The sequence below is a fragment of the Antrostomus carolinensis genome, unplaced genomic scaffold (assembly GCF_000700745.2).
Source record: "Antrostomus carolinensis isolate BGI_N321 unplaced genomic scaffold, ASM70074v2 scaffold12958, whole genome shotgun sequence".
In the NCBI taxonomy this organism is placed as follows: Eukaryota; Metazoa; Chordata; class Aves; order Caprimulgiformes; family Caprimulgidae; genus Antrostomus; species Antrostomus carolinensis.
The window spans coordinates 15,471-33,801 of record NW_010332361.1 but is presented as its reverse complement, the minus strand read 5'-3'; the positions used below and the strand labels follow the sequence as shown (position 1 = coordinate 33,801).

General features: G+C 37.6%; 1 protein-coding gene across 9 annotated transcripts in view; it reads right to left on the bottom strand.

The window, feature by feature from the left end:
• The window catches only part of EYA4 (EYA transcriptional coactivator and phosphatase 4), a 49,874-nt gene that overhangs the window by 18,970 nt on the left and 12,573 nt on the right, over positions 1 to 18,331 (bottom strand). For 4 of the 9 annotated variants that reach the window (XM_029086354.1, XM_029086355.1, XM_029086356.1 and 1 more), the window contains 7 exons: positions 18,132 to 18,198; positions 16,058 to 16,200; positions 15,770 to 15,913; positions 14,692 to 14,771; positions 14,146 to 14,311; positions 7,484 to 7,620; positions 5,860 to 5,943 (listed from right to left, as the gene is read on the bottom strand). In XM_029086354.1, coding sequence (XP_028942187.1) covers positions 5,860 to 5,943; positions 7,484 to 7,620; positions 14,146 to 14,311; positions 14,692 to 14,771; positions 15,770 to 15,913; positions 16,058 to 16,200; positions 18,132 to 18,198 — 821 coding nt within the window. Of the gene's footprint in view, positions 1 to 5,859; positions 5,944 to 7,483; positions 7,621 to 14,127; positions 14,312 to 14,691; positions 14,772 to 15,769; positions 15,914 to 16,057; positions 16,204 to 18,131; positions 18,199 to 18,331 lie in introns of all 9 variants that reach the window. The other 5 variants (XM_029086352.1, XM_029086353.1, XM_010173487.1 and 2 more) reach the window with 4 other exon arrangements.

The following is an 18,331-nucleotide window of genomic DNA, read 5'->3' as shown; positions in this document are numbered from 1 at the left end:
TCAGGGTCTTGTGGTTTTACAATGTTTGCACAATGTAGAGTAACATCCCAATCATCGTTTTACTGTCTTTCAACTTGAAGCAGAAGTTGCAGACTGACTCAAGTGGCACAAAGAACTGAGTGCCAAAAAGAAAGCAAGAAACACGTCCAGCTGATACATAACTGAGCACAGAAAATTAGGAAACTGAATAAAAGGCAGACTGAACTTCTGCCAAAATGGTATTTTATGCTACTTTGCACAAGCATACACAAAAGAGGAAACAATAATAAAGAAACAAATCTGGAAGTTTTCCCCAGATAATTTTCAGAATAAAGAAGCACAACTCTCTGGCCCTCAGAGGCACGATTTTAGCCAGATATCATTAGCATGCAAACGAGTCAAGACCAGTTACAGCACTGTATACTAAAATACAAATGACTTTAGTAACGTTACTATGAAGGCACTAAACTGGAGCCAGACTGTCTGTCTGTGGACTTCTGTACTAGACTGGTCCATCCACTGGAATGCCTCCTGGGAGACTAGGTAAAAATACTAGAGGAGGACCAATATTTAAATGTTTTGACCAAGAGGAAAGTGACTGGAACAAAGCCCCAAAAACTCAGTGTCCATTAGTGGAAGGAAACTATTTAATATTGTCTTGGAAGGTCAGGTTTCAGCACAAGATATTCAAAATCATTTAATTTCATAGAAAAATAATACAAACCCAACAAACTTTATAAAATCTCAGAAAAAAAAAATAGATAAATAGACTGTCAGGTAGATTCATTAGGACAGGAATTTGTATGCATGAAGCCTTGAAAATAAGCAAGAAAACAAGCAAAATGTATGAATAGTATTATAAGAATAGATTTTCAATGGGTAGCATAGTCCTGAACAGACTTACGACAAAAACAACCTCTGGAAAAAGTGGAAATTCTTAAGTTAAGGACCAATATTTTTAGCTGAAAGACACTTCCCTACATTGTGTAGGAATCCCAGATTTAAGTTCAGCCCTCTCTCTCTCATAGGGGATACTTGTTCCCAGGAGAGCTTCATGTGAGTGGCAACGGAGGAAGGGAATATATTTCTTCTTAATAACCATTATCTGGTGGCTGATGAAGGAAAACTCACATACTCCATAGGGAGTTTCTGTTCCACGCTCCCTAGAAGGTGGTAGGAAATTGGACTCAGAGGTCTTGGACAATGACAGAGTGAATGGAGAGGACAACTGGAGGTCATGAGAGATGCACTATTAATATGAGTGGACAAGAGCATATTTATGAGTGAATTTGGGAATGTCATAATGGGTGCTAATGGTGACAGTTTTTTCAGTTTAATGACTGGACAAGTAGAGAGAGAGCAATAAAAGGTTCTGAGCCCTTTCCAGAGAAGTGTACAAGGTTAATGTGGCCTCCTCAACAACTTCCTGTTATTGGCAATGCTATCAAAAATATGCAAAACTGATTATCAAGTGTTTTGATGTTTGCACCTGGAAATCACATTCTTTCCCCTTATAAGGTCACAAGGGACTTTCACTCTTTTAACCAGTTGTACCTTGAGTCACAGAATTTATGTGGGCATCCTTGCCCTCTGGATTTACCTGTGAGAAATGAATGAAACATAAATGCTTGGAGGTAGACAAAACTCCAGCTTAATCAGCCTCAAATCAGCAAGACTAACTGGAATGTAATGGAACAAGGAATACACACTGCTCACAGGGAGTAAGAATGCATCTCATAAACTTTTAACAGATGATGACATCTCCTAACACATGTCCTGTCACCTCAACAAATCCTCACTTAAGCACTCAACGTTGTAGAAAACTATATCTGCCAACTGGTGCTCAGCTGCAAAAACCATCAGCAGCCACACAAGTCATAGTATAACAGCTCAAATGTTCATAATTTGCTACTGCAGTAGATAATTAAAAATAGAAATCTACTGGTTTTATGAAGTACGAAGCAGATGAGCAAACGAGCTGAACAATGAGAGGTAGTCTTACTGCTGGAAGGCAGCCTTACTGCTGGGAGGCAGCATGGTTTCCCTGAAACCTAACAGAGGTGTAGTGTAGTTTTTATTTTTTTTTTATGCTAGCTCTGACCAGCTCAATAAAATAACCACTATACCAAAAGTCAGACAGAAACACCCACAGGTAGAAAACAGCAAGCCACAGAATATTGCTCTGGGTAAGTTTAAGTGATGCACTGACCAGCCTCTGGCTCAATCTATCCCACTTCAGTGGATTTTAAAGCTCTAATCTACTGGTGCCCAGATAAAAAGCAGCAAATTGCCCTGTGTTTTAAATGAGATGCTTACAGCTGCATCCAACAAATTAAACCTTTCAGCAAATCACTACTTTTGTTTTTAACATGGTTATTATAATAGACCTACATAATTCTGAAATTAAATAATTATCACACCACACAAAGTCCTGGACAAGTATATAGCAAGGAGAGTCTCCATTCTCAGCTTCAGAAATCTGTTCTCTTGACAAATATATGACATGAAACTTGCCTGCTAGATCCAGGCCTTCCTACATAATCTCTGCCAACGAATGCCCCCATTGCCTATGGCAATGCTGGTCTGCTTTTCCTTTTTCTCTTTGACTTGAACCACTTGTCAAACTTTTGAAAGAGAAATTGTCTCCTGGTACCACTGCAGCTCTGGAGTGCTCCTGCACTCATACATTGGTCCCTTCGCCTGGCCCTAACAGCGTGATGGCCACCTCCACATGCTGCACCTCCCCTCACCATATTCCCTGCACAGCCTGAATTGCAGCAGAGCAGAGAGATTTAAAGACTAATTTCTGAATGTTTTGGTTTCATCTGGTTGCTGCAAGAAATAGAGCTAGTGGAAAAGGGGAATGAAAGTTTACATGTTAAAGAGTAGATGGGAAAGAACTGAAGGTGAATATCCTTGCTTGTCTGTACATTAAAACTAGCTCTAAACCCAGCATCTCATCCCTTGAAAGTAAAAAGTGAGCACACTTGGTATAAGAGGATGCCTTCCCTTAAAGCAATGTTTATGTTAAAGACTCACTAATCTCATTTAGAATATTTAAATATGGGGGAAGAGGAAAACCTTTTCCTCTGGATTTTTTTTTTTTTTGTGGTTTATTTTTTGGGAGTAATCTGATTAAGTTATACAAAATGGGCTCACAAAATATATCACACAACTGAGCATCTGTGTGGCATTACACACCTTTATTTTTTAAAATCAGATAGTAAATAATTGCAATTAAATAATTTAGTATCACCATTATTTTACACTACCTTGATTTTTTTTTTTTTTTCATTGTGAAGTAACAATTTCATACCACCTTTCCTGGATAAACAGCTCTCTCAACACTTTTGAAAGACCTTTGGGCTCACAAGACTTCTGCTGAGAACATCACAATTCATGGACTGTTTACTGTCACAGCAACCCAATTTTTATAACAATCCCAACTTCAGCCTGGATTAAGACCTTGTCTGCAGATGGAAATCATATGCAGAAAAGATAAGGGCCACATCTGCTAAAGAGGTCATGCACCAGAGACTGACTGAGGTCCAGCTGTGCTATCTTTCCCTTCTCCCATGTATAACCTCTTAGGCACTTAGGCTCAGACACATCCCATTTTAAGTTCAGGCAACACTTCAATGATATGCAAAAGTTAAAGCCTACTTATGATAAACTCTCCCTGTATATCCTTTCTTACTGCTCTAGCCTCTATAGTCAACTATATATATTATAAAATATATATATATCATATTCATTGGCAATTTCTCATTACCTTCCCAATCAGTTCTCTATAAATATGGTAAAGGTAGTCACTGCAGGAAGGAAAAAATCTAATACTTTTATTTTGCATTTTCTGTACTTGTATAGATGTCACCTATCAGTACAGAAGAAAAAGGTTTTTACTTAAAAATTCCTCTCCTTTTGCTTCATGGTTGTCCATGACATTTGTTTACTGATGCTGATCTCAGCAGTATAACTACAATAATTTCACTTGCCCTTTAGATACTCTTAGTTTATACAAGCCAACTTTATCTGCTGTCAGTACTACTGGCTGTTAAAATGTTATTCCTGTTTCGTAGGGTTCTACATACCGAGTCAATTGTAGCAGCAGATGGGCTCTTAAAGAACAGAGGTACTGGGATTTTTTCAAATATCTTACTCATAAAGTGAGAAACCAAGAGGAATTACATTTCTGTTGCTGTCTCTAAGACAGTTTTCCAGGTTATTCATGGATGTTTGTGAGCTACAAAATGTGCTCTGATTTTTTTAACCACATACTATGTGATATTATGTAAACATCCTAAGGGCACAATCAAAAAAAGGATAAAAGGAATGACTATATCACTGGGGCAGTTCAGCAAGTTCTGTGGCAGTCTATGGGCTACACTCAAAAGTGATATAGATGTTGATGTTCAGCTAGGTTTCTCTCTTGTTTTGATAACTACAAGTTAGAAATGGTTCTGACAAAGTCACTGTTGTTACAGTGTTTGAGAAACAGCAGAAGAGGAGTTTTTGACAGAGTACTGAAACATGCACTGATTTGTCGCCGTGAAGCTACAAAACAAGCAAGACTGATTTTTTACTAGACATTAATAACTACCCTTATCTTAGGATTCCAAAAATTCATATTTTTGTCTAGGCCTGTGAGTCTTCCTGTTAGCTACTCTTTTAATAACCACAAACAGCTGTCTCAAAACAGGGAGGACTGGCCCATTTGTGGTTATAATCCACAGGTCTGCCTTTGGACATCTTTAACTGGCTGGGGAGGTGTGTGTGGAAAGCATCTATTTCATGTACTGTTTCTCACATCCTTTTCTTGAGCATCTGATTCTGGCTAGAATAAAGAGGCAGGAAACTTTTGCTAAACAAGCCCTTTGTCTGACATTGTATGGACATGGTCATGTTCTTAAAAAGAAATAGCTTTGTATTAATTAAACTTGAATGACACAACACCTAGAAAACCTACATCCACGTATGTACATCTCCACATTCTCCCTGTCCATTTTCTTCCTTTCCATAATTTGCCCTATTTTTTTGTTTTGTCCAGGCCTTTAGCTCTACCTCTCCTAGCTGGTCTTCCCACCAGTCCCTTCTTCCCTTGCCCAAGCATGATAATCTGGGTTTGCACCACCAGACCAGGGAGGTTTGCTGCTGACTCAGCAGGGAAGCTCCTGCTGCAACTGTACCTCTCTGCCTCCCTTGCTCTTCCTCCTGCACTCCTGCTCACTGCTGCATGACCTGAACTGCTTCTGGATCTCATCGGAGGGGAGAGGATGAGTACAACTGTCTGCTTGGGAAAAGGATTCACTCCCCGGCATTAGTCATCCCAGAGCCAGCCAAGGGAACCAAAGATTTAACGGAAAAGCTGGGGAGTCAAAGAATAACATCTGCAGCTGGCGTTGAAACACGTCTGTCTCTTACTTGCTCATTCTGCTTCATGAATTTCCCCATAAATTCACCCATCACTCCAGTTTATTTCTTAGTTCTTCCTCTATGCATCCAAATAGTCCATTATTTCTATTTGTCCATAACCTCTATTGCCTCCCTGCAATGTGTCTTCCAACGTACCTCAGGATCTCATTCTTGTTCCTTTATAAACTCTTCCCTCATTTACAGCGTCTGCTTCAGCCCTGCTTCATATATTGTGCTTAGGGTCTCTGTCTCATTTCTCTCCTTGACTTTTTCATATTAAGGAACCCCTCTTATACTTTATACTCTTATACTTTACATGCTTTCACTCCTCTGAAAATGGGGTTTACTGTACACTTTCCCTCTACTTTCACCCAAGCCATGAACATGGAAGGTTAAAACACGTACATATGCAGGTCAGATAGATAGCTCTGATATAGTGAATCGATGCAGAATTCATGGCTCACGTACCTTGCCATACTTCTGTGCGTAGGATCCTGTGAGCAGTGAATGAAAAACTATGATTGTTTCATCCAAATCCCAGACAAATACACGCTGAAAAAATAAGTGAGGACAGTATTAGTAAACAAATAACATCAGTGTCCCACCTGGGGGGCAAAAAGTCAACTCAGTCCTAAAGTTTAACTAATTGCTTAACCAAGCAGGTTTTCTCTGAAAATCAGCAAGAGCAGTGAGTGTATGATGCATGGCAAAAAGTGAGGAGAGTCACTTTTGAACTCTTCAACCTTTTCTTATTTGTCCCCTAAAAAGCTTTTCAAAAAAGCTGCATAACACAGATTTCAGAAACATGATAGGAGTCAAACATAATTGTTAAGTTAAGGATAAACAATACTCTGGGATACTTCTCTGCAAGTCTTACTGATTCAAGGTTCTTTATTTCTCCTGCATAACTAAAATTAAGTCTGGGGTAGAAGTGCTATATGCCACATATAATGTCATAGAGAATTTAAATAATACTGTAGGATAAAACAGATTATTCTAATAAAAAAGAAAAAGGGAAAGAAACTCCTTATATTAGTGAAAGGTTCATTTTCACTGGTAAGCTATAAAAGAAACAGGAAAACTGAAATGTAAAATGTTAGTGTTTTCACTGGAGAAGTTAAATCCTTTGAAAAGCAAAAAAATCTGTATAAAAGCAATGGCATTTACACTCAGTGCCCACCCTGTCACCCCAGGAGCATCTGTGTGGCCAAGTCTCAGTGACAGTCTTTGCCTTCTGCTGTACCTGGAGCTGGTCAGTGAAGGCACAGCAGCTGGGCTGGCCAGGGCTGCTTGCTCCCAGTGCCAGTCTGGTGGCTCCAGGGGACACACCACACTGGTGGGGAGCACATTGCCCTGATGCCAGAACTGGATTGTTTCACACAGGCACAGGCACTCCACTTCCTCCTCCTCCTTCTCCTCCTCCTCCTCCTCCTGTCACTGTAAGGCAGTGCACTGCTAACACAGGAGTCATAAGGCTATAATTACTCTGTTGCTAAGAGGTCACCTGTGTTTTAAATCGTCACCCCATATATTAGGCAGATATATTTCTTCACTAAGGCACTGATCTTGCACATACTAAAGCACAGCCATAACTTCACTGATGTAAGCTGCCTCATTGAAATCCACTGACACGACTTACAAGCACAAGGACAAATTTGTGCAGAAGTATTTGAAAGGCTATGGCCAGATGTTCCTGCATATTTACACTGCATTCATAAATACATGTAATTAAGCTGAGCAACATATTTGAGATTTCCTATTCAAAAACTGAAAGAAAATGTGACAATTTTGAATACAAAAGTCTCACAATTTTGTGGTTCTATTGCATGAGAAACTGAAAGACACACAATCTTAGAGCTAAAAAGCGCAAGGCTGAATCACATTTACTTTTCTGCCTAACTCCGTCATAAAGAACAATAATGCTACGTGTATGTTAAAACAGCAACTAGTATCTGTTACACTCAGTTAGTGAGACTGAGTCCATGATGCTCTCTAAAATGCCTCAAGCTATTTCCACAGCTGTAGTTTTCAGAATTTACTTTTCATCAGAAGAAACCTTCACATTACCATTCATCAATTACCACAGGCATACCTCCAAGTCACTGTCCGGAGGGGGTGATGGATTATTCTTCCGCCCTCTACCCCGAGACTTTGACCCAGAACTCCTACATGTTCTCTCATCAAGATCTTTGATTGGCGTGGAGGGGCTCTGCACTGTGTCAAACTCCCCTGTAAAGTCAATAATTCATGGCAAAATTAGTACTGGATTTTTAAATAATAAACCTTTTTTTTTTTTTTTTTCCTCATAGCTAGACATGTCTGTATGCAAACCCAACCACAAGATGCACCTAAAATAGTTGTATAAAATGAGTGATAACATCATTTGTCTTACGTAGATGGAATCTGCAGATGCCACATACACTTTTGACTTTACCAAGGAAATGTTATAAAACTTAGCAGAATAAGAGAAAGATTAACATGACACATATACATGTGTAGACATATATAGAAATACACATGAGCACATGTAAAATATTGCTAGATCCAAAGATGTATTTTAAAAGTCACACTAGTGACTTCTCAAAATATTAAGTGCCTTTTAGTTTAAGTAGTTTACTTCCCATGTTTGGAGTTCAGCTAAACTTATTTCCAAGTCCTGTGTTACTTTTACTGGAACACCCTTTGGCACATGTTCACACACTGGAAGAGGCAGTCAGCTTCCTGCTTCATCTCCCCCTCCTATGTCACCTGCTCTTTAGTAGGGTTCACTTTTTTTTTTTTTTTTTTTTCACCTTAACTCTGCCCATAAATTGGCAGAGGGAAGTCAAAACATTGACTGGTACCAGAAAGAGGGTGAAGCCATACTTGTTGTTTTCTAAGCATCAGCTATTGTCTGCTGGAACAGGTGCCCAGAGAGGCTGTCCATTCTCCATCCTTGGAGATGCTCAAAACTCCATTTGACATAGCCCTGAGCAACATGATCTTAGTTGCTTGTCCATGAGTGGGTTGAACCAAGTGATCCACAGAGGTCACTTCCAGTGTGAATGGTTGAATGTTTCTCTGATCTACCCCGAGTCATTCACCTCATTCTTCCTCTATAACAAAGAAAACAACTCTAATCTAGCAGGCTCTAAGAAAAAAAAATAGGCTGCAGTCTCAATGAAGAATCTGTGCATAATGTAACACAGTATTTAAATTCTTAATCTCTTCCATCATTTATTTATCCCTTACAGTGAACCACATACAGAAGATTATTAAAATAAATACACTGGGAAGATATATTTATATATCTTGACTGGAAAAATACTGTTGTATTTCTTGGAAGAATAAAATTTAAGCCCATAATACCACATTCCTGAGTTGGAGCTCTAGACATTGTCAGGAAAGAATTTAAGATTCAAGGAAAGAGAACAAGAAGAAAGTTAATTCCCAAGCCTAATGGTTAGGACATTTACCTGGAGAAGCACATATCTAGGTTCCACTGCCTTCTCCAGGACACACAGGTGTATTTGACTGAACAACTTCTATATATGAAGTATAAAAACATATTTTCATGACCAAGAATCCACATCCCTGTACTCCCAAGTGGAAGGTGATGAATTCTCCATGAAACAGGAGGAAATCAAATATGTGTCTCTCAGTTCCCAGGAAATCACCGAAATTATTCTGCTATTGCCTGGAAGAAGATCCTACTACTTTTTTCTCAAACTAGGTGATGACTAGTTCAGTGTCGTGAAACCAATGTGCTTCTCTGCTTCTGCAGAACAGAGCCAAACTTTCAGGCAGCAGCTAAGAAGAGATTTTCAGGGCTGCGATTTGAGAATTTATTCCAGATATCATTTTAGGTAGGTCTGTACAAATTTGGATATATGCATATAATATGCATTCTATAGCACTTTCTTTTTCAGATAAAATTCTTACTTGCCAAGAAATGATGGGAAAATTTAGCAGCAATAATAATACCAAATGAATAATGTTCCCATGCTGTTTTGACTTTGTCCCTACAGAACAGAGAGAGTTCTTGTTGACTAATCATTTCTATTCCCAGCTCGGTGTTGATGTCAGTAAGGACACTGCAGGCAGTGGAGCGATCAATAAGGTCACATTATCTTAGTTCTTTCCTCATAAGAAGAACAGCAAAATATACTTTGGTAAATGTAAAAATGTAAAAAAAAAAAAAAGAAAAAAAAAAAAAAAAAAAAAGCTTCACCACAACCAGAATCCTTGTGCAGTGAAAAGCTACACTGGCTTCAAAAGAAGTTCTGAGTGCAAGAGTTCTGTATGAAAATATAATTTCCTAGATTTTTCTGACAGAGTGGAAAAAATATTCCAAAACAAAATCCCAGAAATGAAAAGGCAAAAATTAAATAAGTTAAGATGAATGTTTACATTCTTACCACAAAAGCCTTCATATTTATAACATTTCAACAATTTACAAGAAAATTAAGATTCATTTCTACAGTAATGTATTAAAACATCTGTTCTCAATGACCGTGCTTACTCTAATCTACCAAAAATAAAATATAAAAAAGGGCCTGTTCTAAATCTTTTCTGAAAGTATCCAACAACTGAAGTAAATAACTTCAATTTTCATTTAGCCTTAGCCATTACCAGTTGCCCCAGGCTTCTGCTTAGGTCAACGCTGTACATGATTGCATAATTATCCATTAATCAGTACTGTAACTAATCACTGTACCTTGTAAGTTCTAGATATTTAAAGCCAACTTTATTTCATTACGTTAATCTCTAGATCAGAATGGTCAGCTGTCTCTTACTTGAACGCAAGCTATGCATCTATTTTAGAACTGCAGAAGTCAGTAGTGCATGTTTTTTTGAACAACTGTAGGCTTAATTGCTTGATTTGATTTTTACCAACAGCAGGCTAAAGGAACAACTGCATTTTCTTGTCCTCCATTTGCTTTAGAAATGAAGTCAATGCTGATAAAAGGATAACTTATCAAAAATTTAGCCATGTAACATAAAAGAATGTGAGAAATTCTAGTACCAAAGAGTACTGAAAACATCATCCTCATGAAGAATTCCTACTGCAGCTCATATTAGATAGAAATTTTTACTGCAAAGTTTGAAATTTTTTAGCTTTTCCAATATTCAACACATACCTAATAAATATATTTCACAGCCTCCTCCCACTGGAACTATGAGCAGCATCAGAGATCAAATAAAGCAAGAGGAAAATGTTAAAATCAGAACATGGAACTTCCTCTTTATCACAGATATTCATACACTGGTTCATGTCCAGCATGAAGCCTTCCATGCCATGGAGACCTTGCAGCAGCTCCAGTTAGAGGACAGGGAGTTACAGTACCACTGTTACAAACAGAGGTGGTCTTTCATATCCAGAACATTGTTTCCCACCTGTAGTTTGATGTGAACATCCCCTCCTCCCTGCAGTTGTGCCGTGTAAGCAGAAGAAAAGAGGAGTGGACATACTGTGTGCATATAGGCCTAATGCCATCTCCTTGAGAAGGTGCAAAGGGTGACTTCATTGTGGGTACCAAATTAAGAGAGATGAAGCTCTGCTGCATCCCAGTAACTGAATTGGAGTTAATATCCTACCAGTGATTAACCTCACCTAGCTCTGGACATATGAAAGTGAAGTGCTTAAACATGAAGCTTTTACCCAGGCCTGTTTCCTCTGCTAGAATTTTATGTGCCCTAGACTAAATGTACTCATGTACTCATCAAAGGTACTCAAATGTATTTGTGTCCTGAGACCTTATCTCAGGATTCATCTGTCTTATCTCAGTTTGAGATGAAGTGTCCTTGGAGATACCTATTTGTCTCACAGATACTCTGTGGTAACAAGTGCATTTTTAAAAATCTTAATGTAGAGCGGGCACATGCAAACACAGAAGTCCATGGGAAGAGTAACAAGCTGAGCCTTACACAGATGTGGGATGGATGAACTACTGAGTCCCTTCATACTCTACTTATGAATTGACTTTTGTTACACATTCTTACCAGAAAGAGCAGCCACAAGATGCCTTCAACATGGGGAATCTTTTTTTTTCCTGGCTTGTAATGTGTTACTGCTTGTTATGAGTAGCAGAAAGAGTAAAGTCTATTCCAATTTCCATCTCATTTTCTTTACTAGGTAAATAAATAAAATTGTGACTGATATTAATTCTTGATCTGATGGGGTTTTATTATGAAAATGATAAACCTTGTATCTATGGAGAGTACTAGAGGCTTTGATTAGTTATTTGAACTAATAGCTAGCAGAGATAGAGTGAAGTGCCTTTCTGTGTTTAATCTTACATTTCAGTTGGAGTAAGTCTTAAGGATTGAGCAATAAAGTCTTGTTAGACAGCAAGTGAACATGGTGAGCGCGGAAGCTCTGCAGTATGATTTATTGTATCTGAAATGATCTCCAAGACACTGCACCTCACTGATGGAAATTTATTTTTACAACTACACAGAAGGGCACAGGCATGTCATGTATTCTCAAAGTGGGTGTTGTCATGTATTCTCAGCAGAAGGTCACATGATCAATGTAATACTTCACAGAAATAAGGAGTACGTGGGCAGATTTTTAAGTTCAGATGCATAACCTGCTCAACAGAAAAGCAAGTTCATATGCTTAAACAATCCACAGACAAGAAAAATCCTTACTGTTTCATGGATGTAAAGCCTTCAATATTTTTTCAACCTGTTCAAGCTATGTAAGATTCCTTTTCTTTGTCAATGCTATTCAGTACTAAAGGAGTTTGTAATACATGGTAAATTTATGCAGCATTTCTAGGGAACACAGATACACAAGGAAGAGACACTATGGGAAACATTGTCATCTTCTCAAAAAGGAACAAGGAAAAGTACACGGGACATGCACAATTATCAAAACATCACTTGTGAGTGCACTTCATATTCTTTTAAAAATATTTTACTTATGATTTGTGTCTGTTATGGATGTCCTGCAACCGTTGGACATTTCACTTGATTTCAAGTTACCTTTTAGCTTTGTTTTTCCTAAATTTTTGTTCTGAGACTACTGAATAACATTTTACATTTTCATCAAAAAACAAGGGAATGTGTATTACCCCATATCCATTCCGTACAAGACTACGCCATGTCACAAACATGCAGGCACACACACACACACACACACACACACTCTTTAAAAATCAGCCTGAGGAATACAGCTGGCAAGGAAGAATTTAAACTCATGCAATTAAAATTTCAACATTTTTAGTAAATTGAAACAGCTTATATGAAGTACGAGGCCTTGTTTTACTTTTCAGTATTACTCTTTCTTTGTACAAATTCATTATTATAATACATTATTTTTTTCCATTATACTTTTCAGTGAGATGTTGCAGTTGCCAGGATGAGAAATAGGAAGATATATGCAATGAGCTGATTTTGTGATTAAAGCACATTTCCCCCACCTATTCAGAGCCTAATCCAAACCCCAGTTTGTTAGTCTCTTTATAACTTCTCACTGTCTGTGGGTAAGGTGGACCCTACCCACGCTGCATGAGTGAAGCCAATGTCCCTGGAAGAGACTGCTCTAAGAGGGCTGAGCTAGGTGGCTGGCCATGGATAACCTCTCCCATAGATGCTACGTGCAGCCTTAGGAGGCTACTTAAGTTATGATTATGAGGCATAATACTAAGCTAGATCTTTAAGAACTTCCTATATAACAGAAACAATACAGGAAAGTGAGCATGAAAAACCAGGCACTGTTCACTCAGTAAGGATATCACACTCATCTGACTGTGACTGTGAATTCCTAAACTAGCCCAGCATGATCTTCATAGCTCTGTACTATACTATGCATAATTTCAAATACATAATTTTAACTTTTCTTTACTTCAGTCCCATTTATATTAAATGGGGGGGGGGGGAATAAATTGGTGAGATGTTAGGAAACTTGAAAATCTAGCATGTAAAAAAAAAGAAAGAAATAAAGAAAGAAATCCATATTAACATTTATGTTTTCACAGCATGTAGAATGGAGCAGGTAAATGACTGTGAACTGTGTTATAATGACAACGAATAAAAAATGAAGAACTGCTGTTACCTGGCAGCAGTGTCCCAGGAATACAGCTGTGTAATAAACTACTGTGGTGGATGTGCACAAGGGGGCAGGGCTGGGCAGGCAAATTCAGCCTCCCAGTGTCTCCTGAGAACATTGCTTTTGCAACTTCAACTACTTCAGAGCTATTTTCTTAAAGACACTTGTGCTAATAACAGATTGCTCTATTCTTAGATACCTAAATTTATGAAATAGCAAACACGGCTTGTATACATTTCACTAAAGCCCATGTACTCTTGCTAGCATGACTGGGGCATAATTAAAAGAACATTGTCTTGTTTTAAATTCTTTACAGGGATACTTCAGAACATGTAGGTGGATATATGTGAGTAATAGGAGAGCACATTGAATTTTTATTTCAGAATTTACTTAAGGTTTGTTACCATACAGTTGTTTTCGGTACTAACAGATGCCTACCAGACTGTTATAATGTTTTTGAAAACTTCTTCCTCCATAGACAACCATCTCAGTCTGCAAAGAGCTTTATTTGTAAAGTAATAAACAAACTAGACAGGTTTCCTAACTAAACAAACAAACAAACAATCAAACAAACAAAAGCTTATTGTGGCTGGTTTCATTTTTCTGAAAAGCATGAGCTTAAAATGTCAATATTCAAAAAGGTTAATATTGAAATCTTGTCTTTACACAAGTACAGAATAAAATACAAAAATTGTTTTCACCTGAATGTAGATCTGTACCTGGTTGACTAGTCAGGCCAGGGAGAGAGTCTTGTAACTGATAGGTTGATGATGATGATGAAGTGCCATCAGCCGTGTTGTTTGAGGTCATATATGCACCATATGTTGATGCTGAGTAATACTGTGCATATTGATTTTGGCCAAAAGCTGTGTATGATGGATAATCCTAAAACAGCAAATGCAGCAGAGTACTTAATTAAGTAGAGTTACAAGTGATTTTTCCATTAAGTATTTCGAAGCGTGCAATCATATGACTTTTGCAAGAGTTTTGGGTGTTTAGTTTAGAATGTTATTTTTAATTTAAGGATATTTAACATTTTTTAAATTTAAGGATATTTACTAAAGGACTATGAAGAAGTTGCTGAAGTATTTAAATGCCAAAGGACGCAGCTAGGCTTCCACTGCGATTTTGATGGCTTTCCACAGAAAACAGCTTTCCACAGTGAATCTAATTCAGCATAACAGATCTAAATTAAAATAACATGCAGTCATCAGAGTTATATAAATTGTTTTGTAACTGGCAAACAAAAATGTTAATATTCATACCTGTTGTGAACTACTGAAGTTTGTAGAATTTGAAACTGAATTGTTTGCATAAATAGTGGATGATGGTGTAAAACTAGAACCTAAAATTAAAAAATACAATTAACTCTGAGAACTTGTTTGCAAATCAAAATAAAATTCTAAATACAATATCCCATATTAAGATATAGATGAATCAGGAGTACAACACCATTTTATTTTCTGTTTAAATAACAAAGCACTCTAACAAACCTTTAAAAGAAATGCAATGCTATTTCCTCACATACAAACATACATTCTTCATACTCTTCACACCATGCAAGGAAGATACTGGCAGTAAATCATTACACTGATCAAGAAAGCATTTTTCAGTTTATTGCAGTGTCTCACCTCTCCTCAAGTATTGTTTTTCTCTTTTGCCTTCAATTCTAAGTTCTAACACTTTACTGTATGTTCATGTACGAAACAAAAAACTTTTCAAAGAATATTTTAATGATCCAGGTGAATGAGGCACGTTCTTGTTTTCAACATGACAGGCGATTCATATTGTAATTTGTAATATCTAAAAGATTAACTGTTGTATAAGAAGCTTAAAAATTATCCAAATAAAACAGGCTATCAGTGATGTAAGGGATCTAAGGGTAATAAGTGAATTTATAATCGAATAATAAATGAATGTATGAATATGAATTAAGGAGAAATTCTAACAAGTTATGTTAAACCAAAGAGAAACAAGTATCAAATGCTGTCATACTCAGAAACATGGAAACAAGGAAAAGTAACTTGTGTACGTTAATAAATACAACAAATGTTTCCGGTCCTGTCATGTGATTCCACCCCATAAAAAAGTGAAGGTACAAATAGTGACTGCATTGCATGACCAGATCTAAATTAACAGATGACCAAAATGAATACATATATGCATATCAGTACTGGAAAAAAATGTTTAGCTTTAAATTCTAGAGGCAAAAGTAGCCACTAATGATAAGTGTACTTGCCCGAGTTAACAAAAATGAATGGAAAATATATCATAAATGTGAGGGAAGAGGGGTCTGTCAGTAGCAGTGGGATGGGACTAGCCTTGATGGCGGTGACTACTCACCTGGCATCTGATAAGAGTAGGGTGTTTGACCTGGCTGGGGGGTGGAAAACCCTGGGCTGTAACTGAGGCACCCGCTCTGCAGTGGTGATTGGGTCTGTGAGAGCCCACTTTCCGTCTTGATGCCTGGCAACATTACACCCAAATCTGTATAAGAAATTAATTTTCAACTGATTCTTTAAAATACTTTATTACAGTTGGGAAAATAACATTGAAAAAAACAATCAAAAAACATTCATGTCAACATTGATCTTACTTCTACATAAGGAGAAGTAATAAGAAGTCAAATACCGTAAGTGGGTAAGCTGTACGGCTGTCCTGTCTGTGAGTAGGCTGTGTAGACGGCTGGTTGCTGCATTCCTGAATACTGGGTTTGTCCGGCATAGGCAGACATTGTTTGAGCTGCTGGTGTAGAAAGAATGTGTGGATAGGGCCTAAATATCAGGAAAAATAGCATTACTGTGGCAACAAATACTTTGTATGTTGATTCAAGCAATTAAGTAAAGAAAAAGGTTTAAAAGATGTCCAAAGGCAGTTCATTATTCTGCCAACTGTTCCTCTTCTGGGATTTATTCCATCACCCACTGAAATAAACTGAAAACCTTCTGGCTCACGTTCTCCAGGGCACGGCGAATATTTTGTGCTGTCTGATCACTAAAATTTAATTCTTAAGCTACTGTGTCCTGCTCTAGGCAGACTGTGTCACCGCTATATGGCTTTATATGGATTTGACCCTTTTGAGCCAAGGTCAGTTTGCTTAAATCAGAAAAGCCCTCGTGTTTTTTTCTTAATCCAGTGGAGGGACGCTTGGATTAGAAGAATAAAGGAAATACAGAGGTGAATATTAAAGCTACTACATCATGTCCTCTGGGTATGGTTCTGCTTCAACAGACACTTAGCCTCTGGCTTCAACAGGAGGTGGATCATGCCCATTGAGAACAGCATGAAAAATATTGATGGCAATACTTGGGTAACCAGATGGGCTTTAAACATTTGGAAAATATGGTCTAGGAAAATTGAATGGAAATAAAAATGGTCTTTTATTTATAAATACTGGGGTTTTATAGAGAGATTGAGTAAAATCAAGTTTAAATTTTTTGCCCTCCAGAGTTGCAAAAACACATAGAGAAACATTTGTCTTGGATTGTTTTGTAAGTCAAATAAGACTTTATGGACCAAGAGTTGAATAAACACACTCTGCAGAATTACGCTAACTGAAACCTGACCATTAAAAGCCATGACTAAATTTCAGATTCTATGGGGTTTTTTTTATTTTTTCTTTCTAATTAGTTCAGTACAGTTGGCAGCAGTTACTATCTGAAAAGGATTACTCATTAATTTAGATGCCAATACATTATTACAGTAGATTAAAAATTCTATTAAACCTTGCAATATATTTGGCCAAAAGTATCAGATACAGTTTGCCAAAACCTGTTTTAAGTGGAATAAGGTGGACTGTTCTTAGTTCAGGCACATACTTTCTGTATCAATAAATATTCGTTATCATGATATGAATGCAAGTTAAAGAAACTTGAAAAAGCCTTATTAGCTACAGTTTCAGTGGTTTCTCTATATCAAAGTCACATAGGTAGTTGTATCAAATACATGGAAACAAATAGATGGCATACTGGAATGAAGCACCTTTGTGCACAACACATAGTAGGACAAGCAAACTAATAGACTGCCAACTGCAGCAGTTTCATATAACATCTTCAATGCTTTTTCCTGAAGTTCCCACTCCTGGATTCATGTGATTGTCCAAGGGTTTGTTTTCCTCAAGAAAAAGGGAAAGAAATTTTCTATTCCTAATAATGCCCATTGGCTTGAAAAAAACCCAAAAAGATTAAAAGCTAACCCAATTTATTTGATTTTTAAATCTTATGATACCAGAGAAGGAGAAGGAGAAGGAGAAGGAAGGGGTGGTTCAAGACTGTGGAATGTTTGGAAGTGTTTGGCAATGCTGGCACTGGGAAGGTCTGTGACAGGGTTACCCCTCAGTATGCATCTTGCACATGCAATTGTGATTTCTAAATATAAACTGTCTTCTCCAAAATATGTCTGTATACATTGCCAGCACTGTTAAGATGCTCATGTCTGGGAACATAATAGTCTGTTTTTTTCCTTCTGTTATGTGCAGTTATTCAAGGGTATTTCTTGTGCAACAATATCATACTGCACAGAGCAGGATCTGACTGCAGACGTGTAAGGAAAAAAAAGTTGGAGACTGAGTTATAATGGAGTCAGTACTGAGGCTTAAGTATTTCCCTTTCTCTCTGTTTCTTCTGCATGTTTGCAACAAATCACAGAACTGCCTACATCCAAGGTCAACTCCCTATAAAAGACTAGAAGAGGTGCAGACACTAACTTGGAGGGATATATCTGTGGAGAGTACTGGTGCGCTGATCTTGGGCTGTAGCCACTACTTGTTATTACTGCAAAACAGAAAACAAGAGTAGAGCAGTTAGAAACATCATGAGACCAATACAGCCAAAGAGTCTGAATGCTCATGCAGCAACATCAGCAGAGAAGCTTATTGAAATGGACAGCTTTTCAACAAAGTAGATG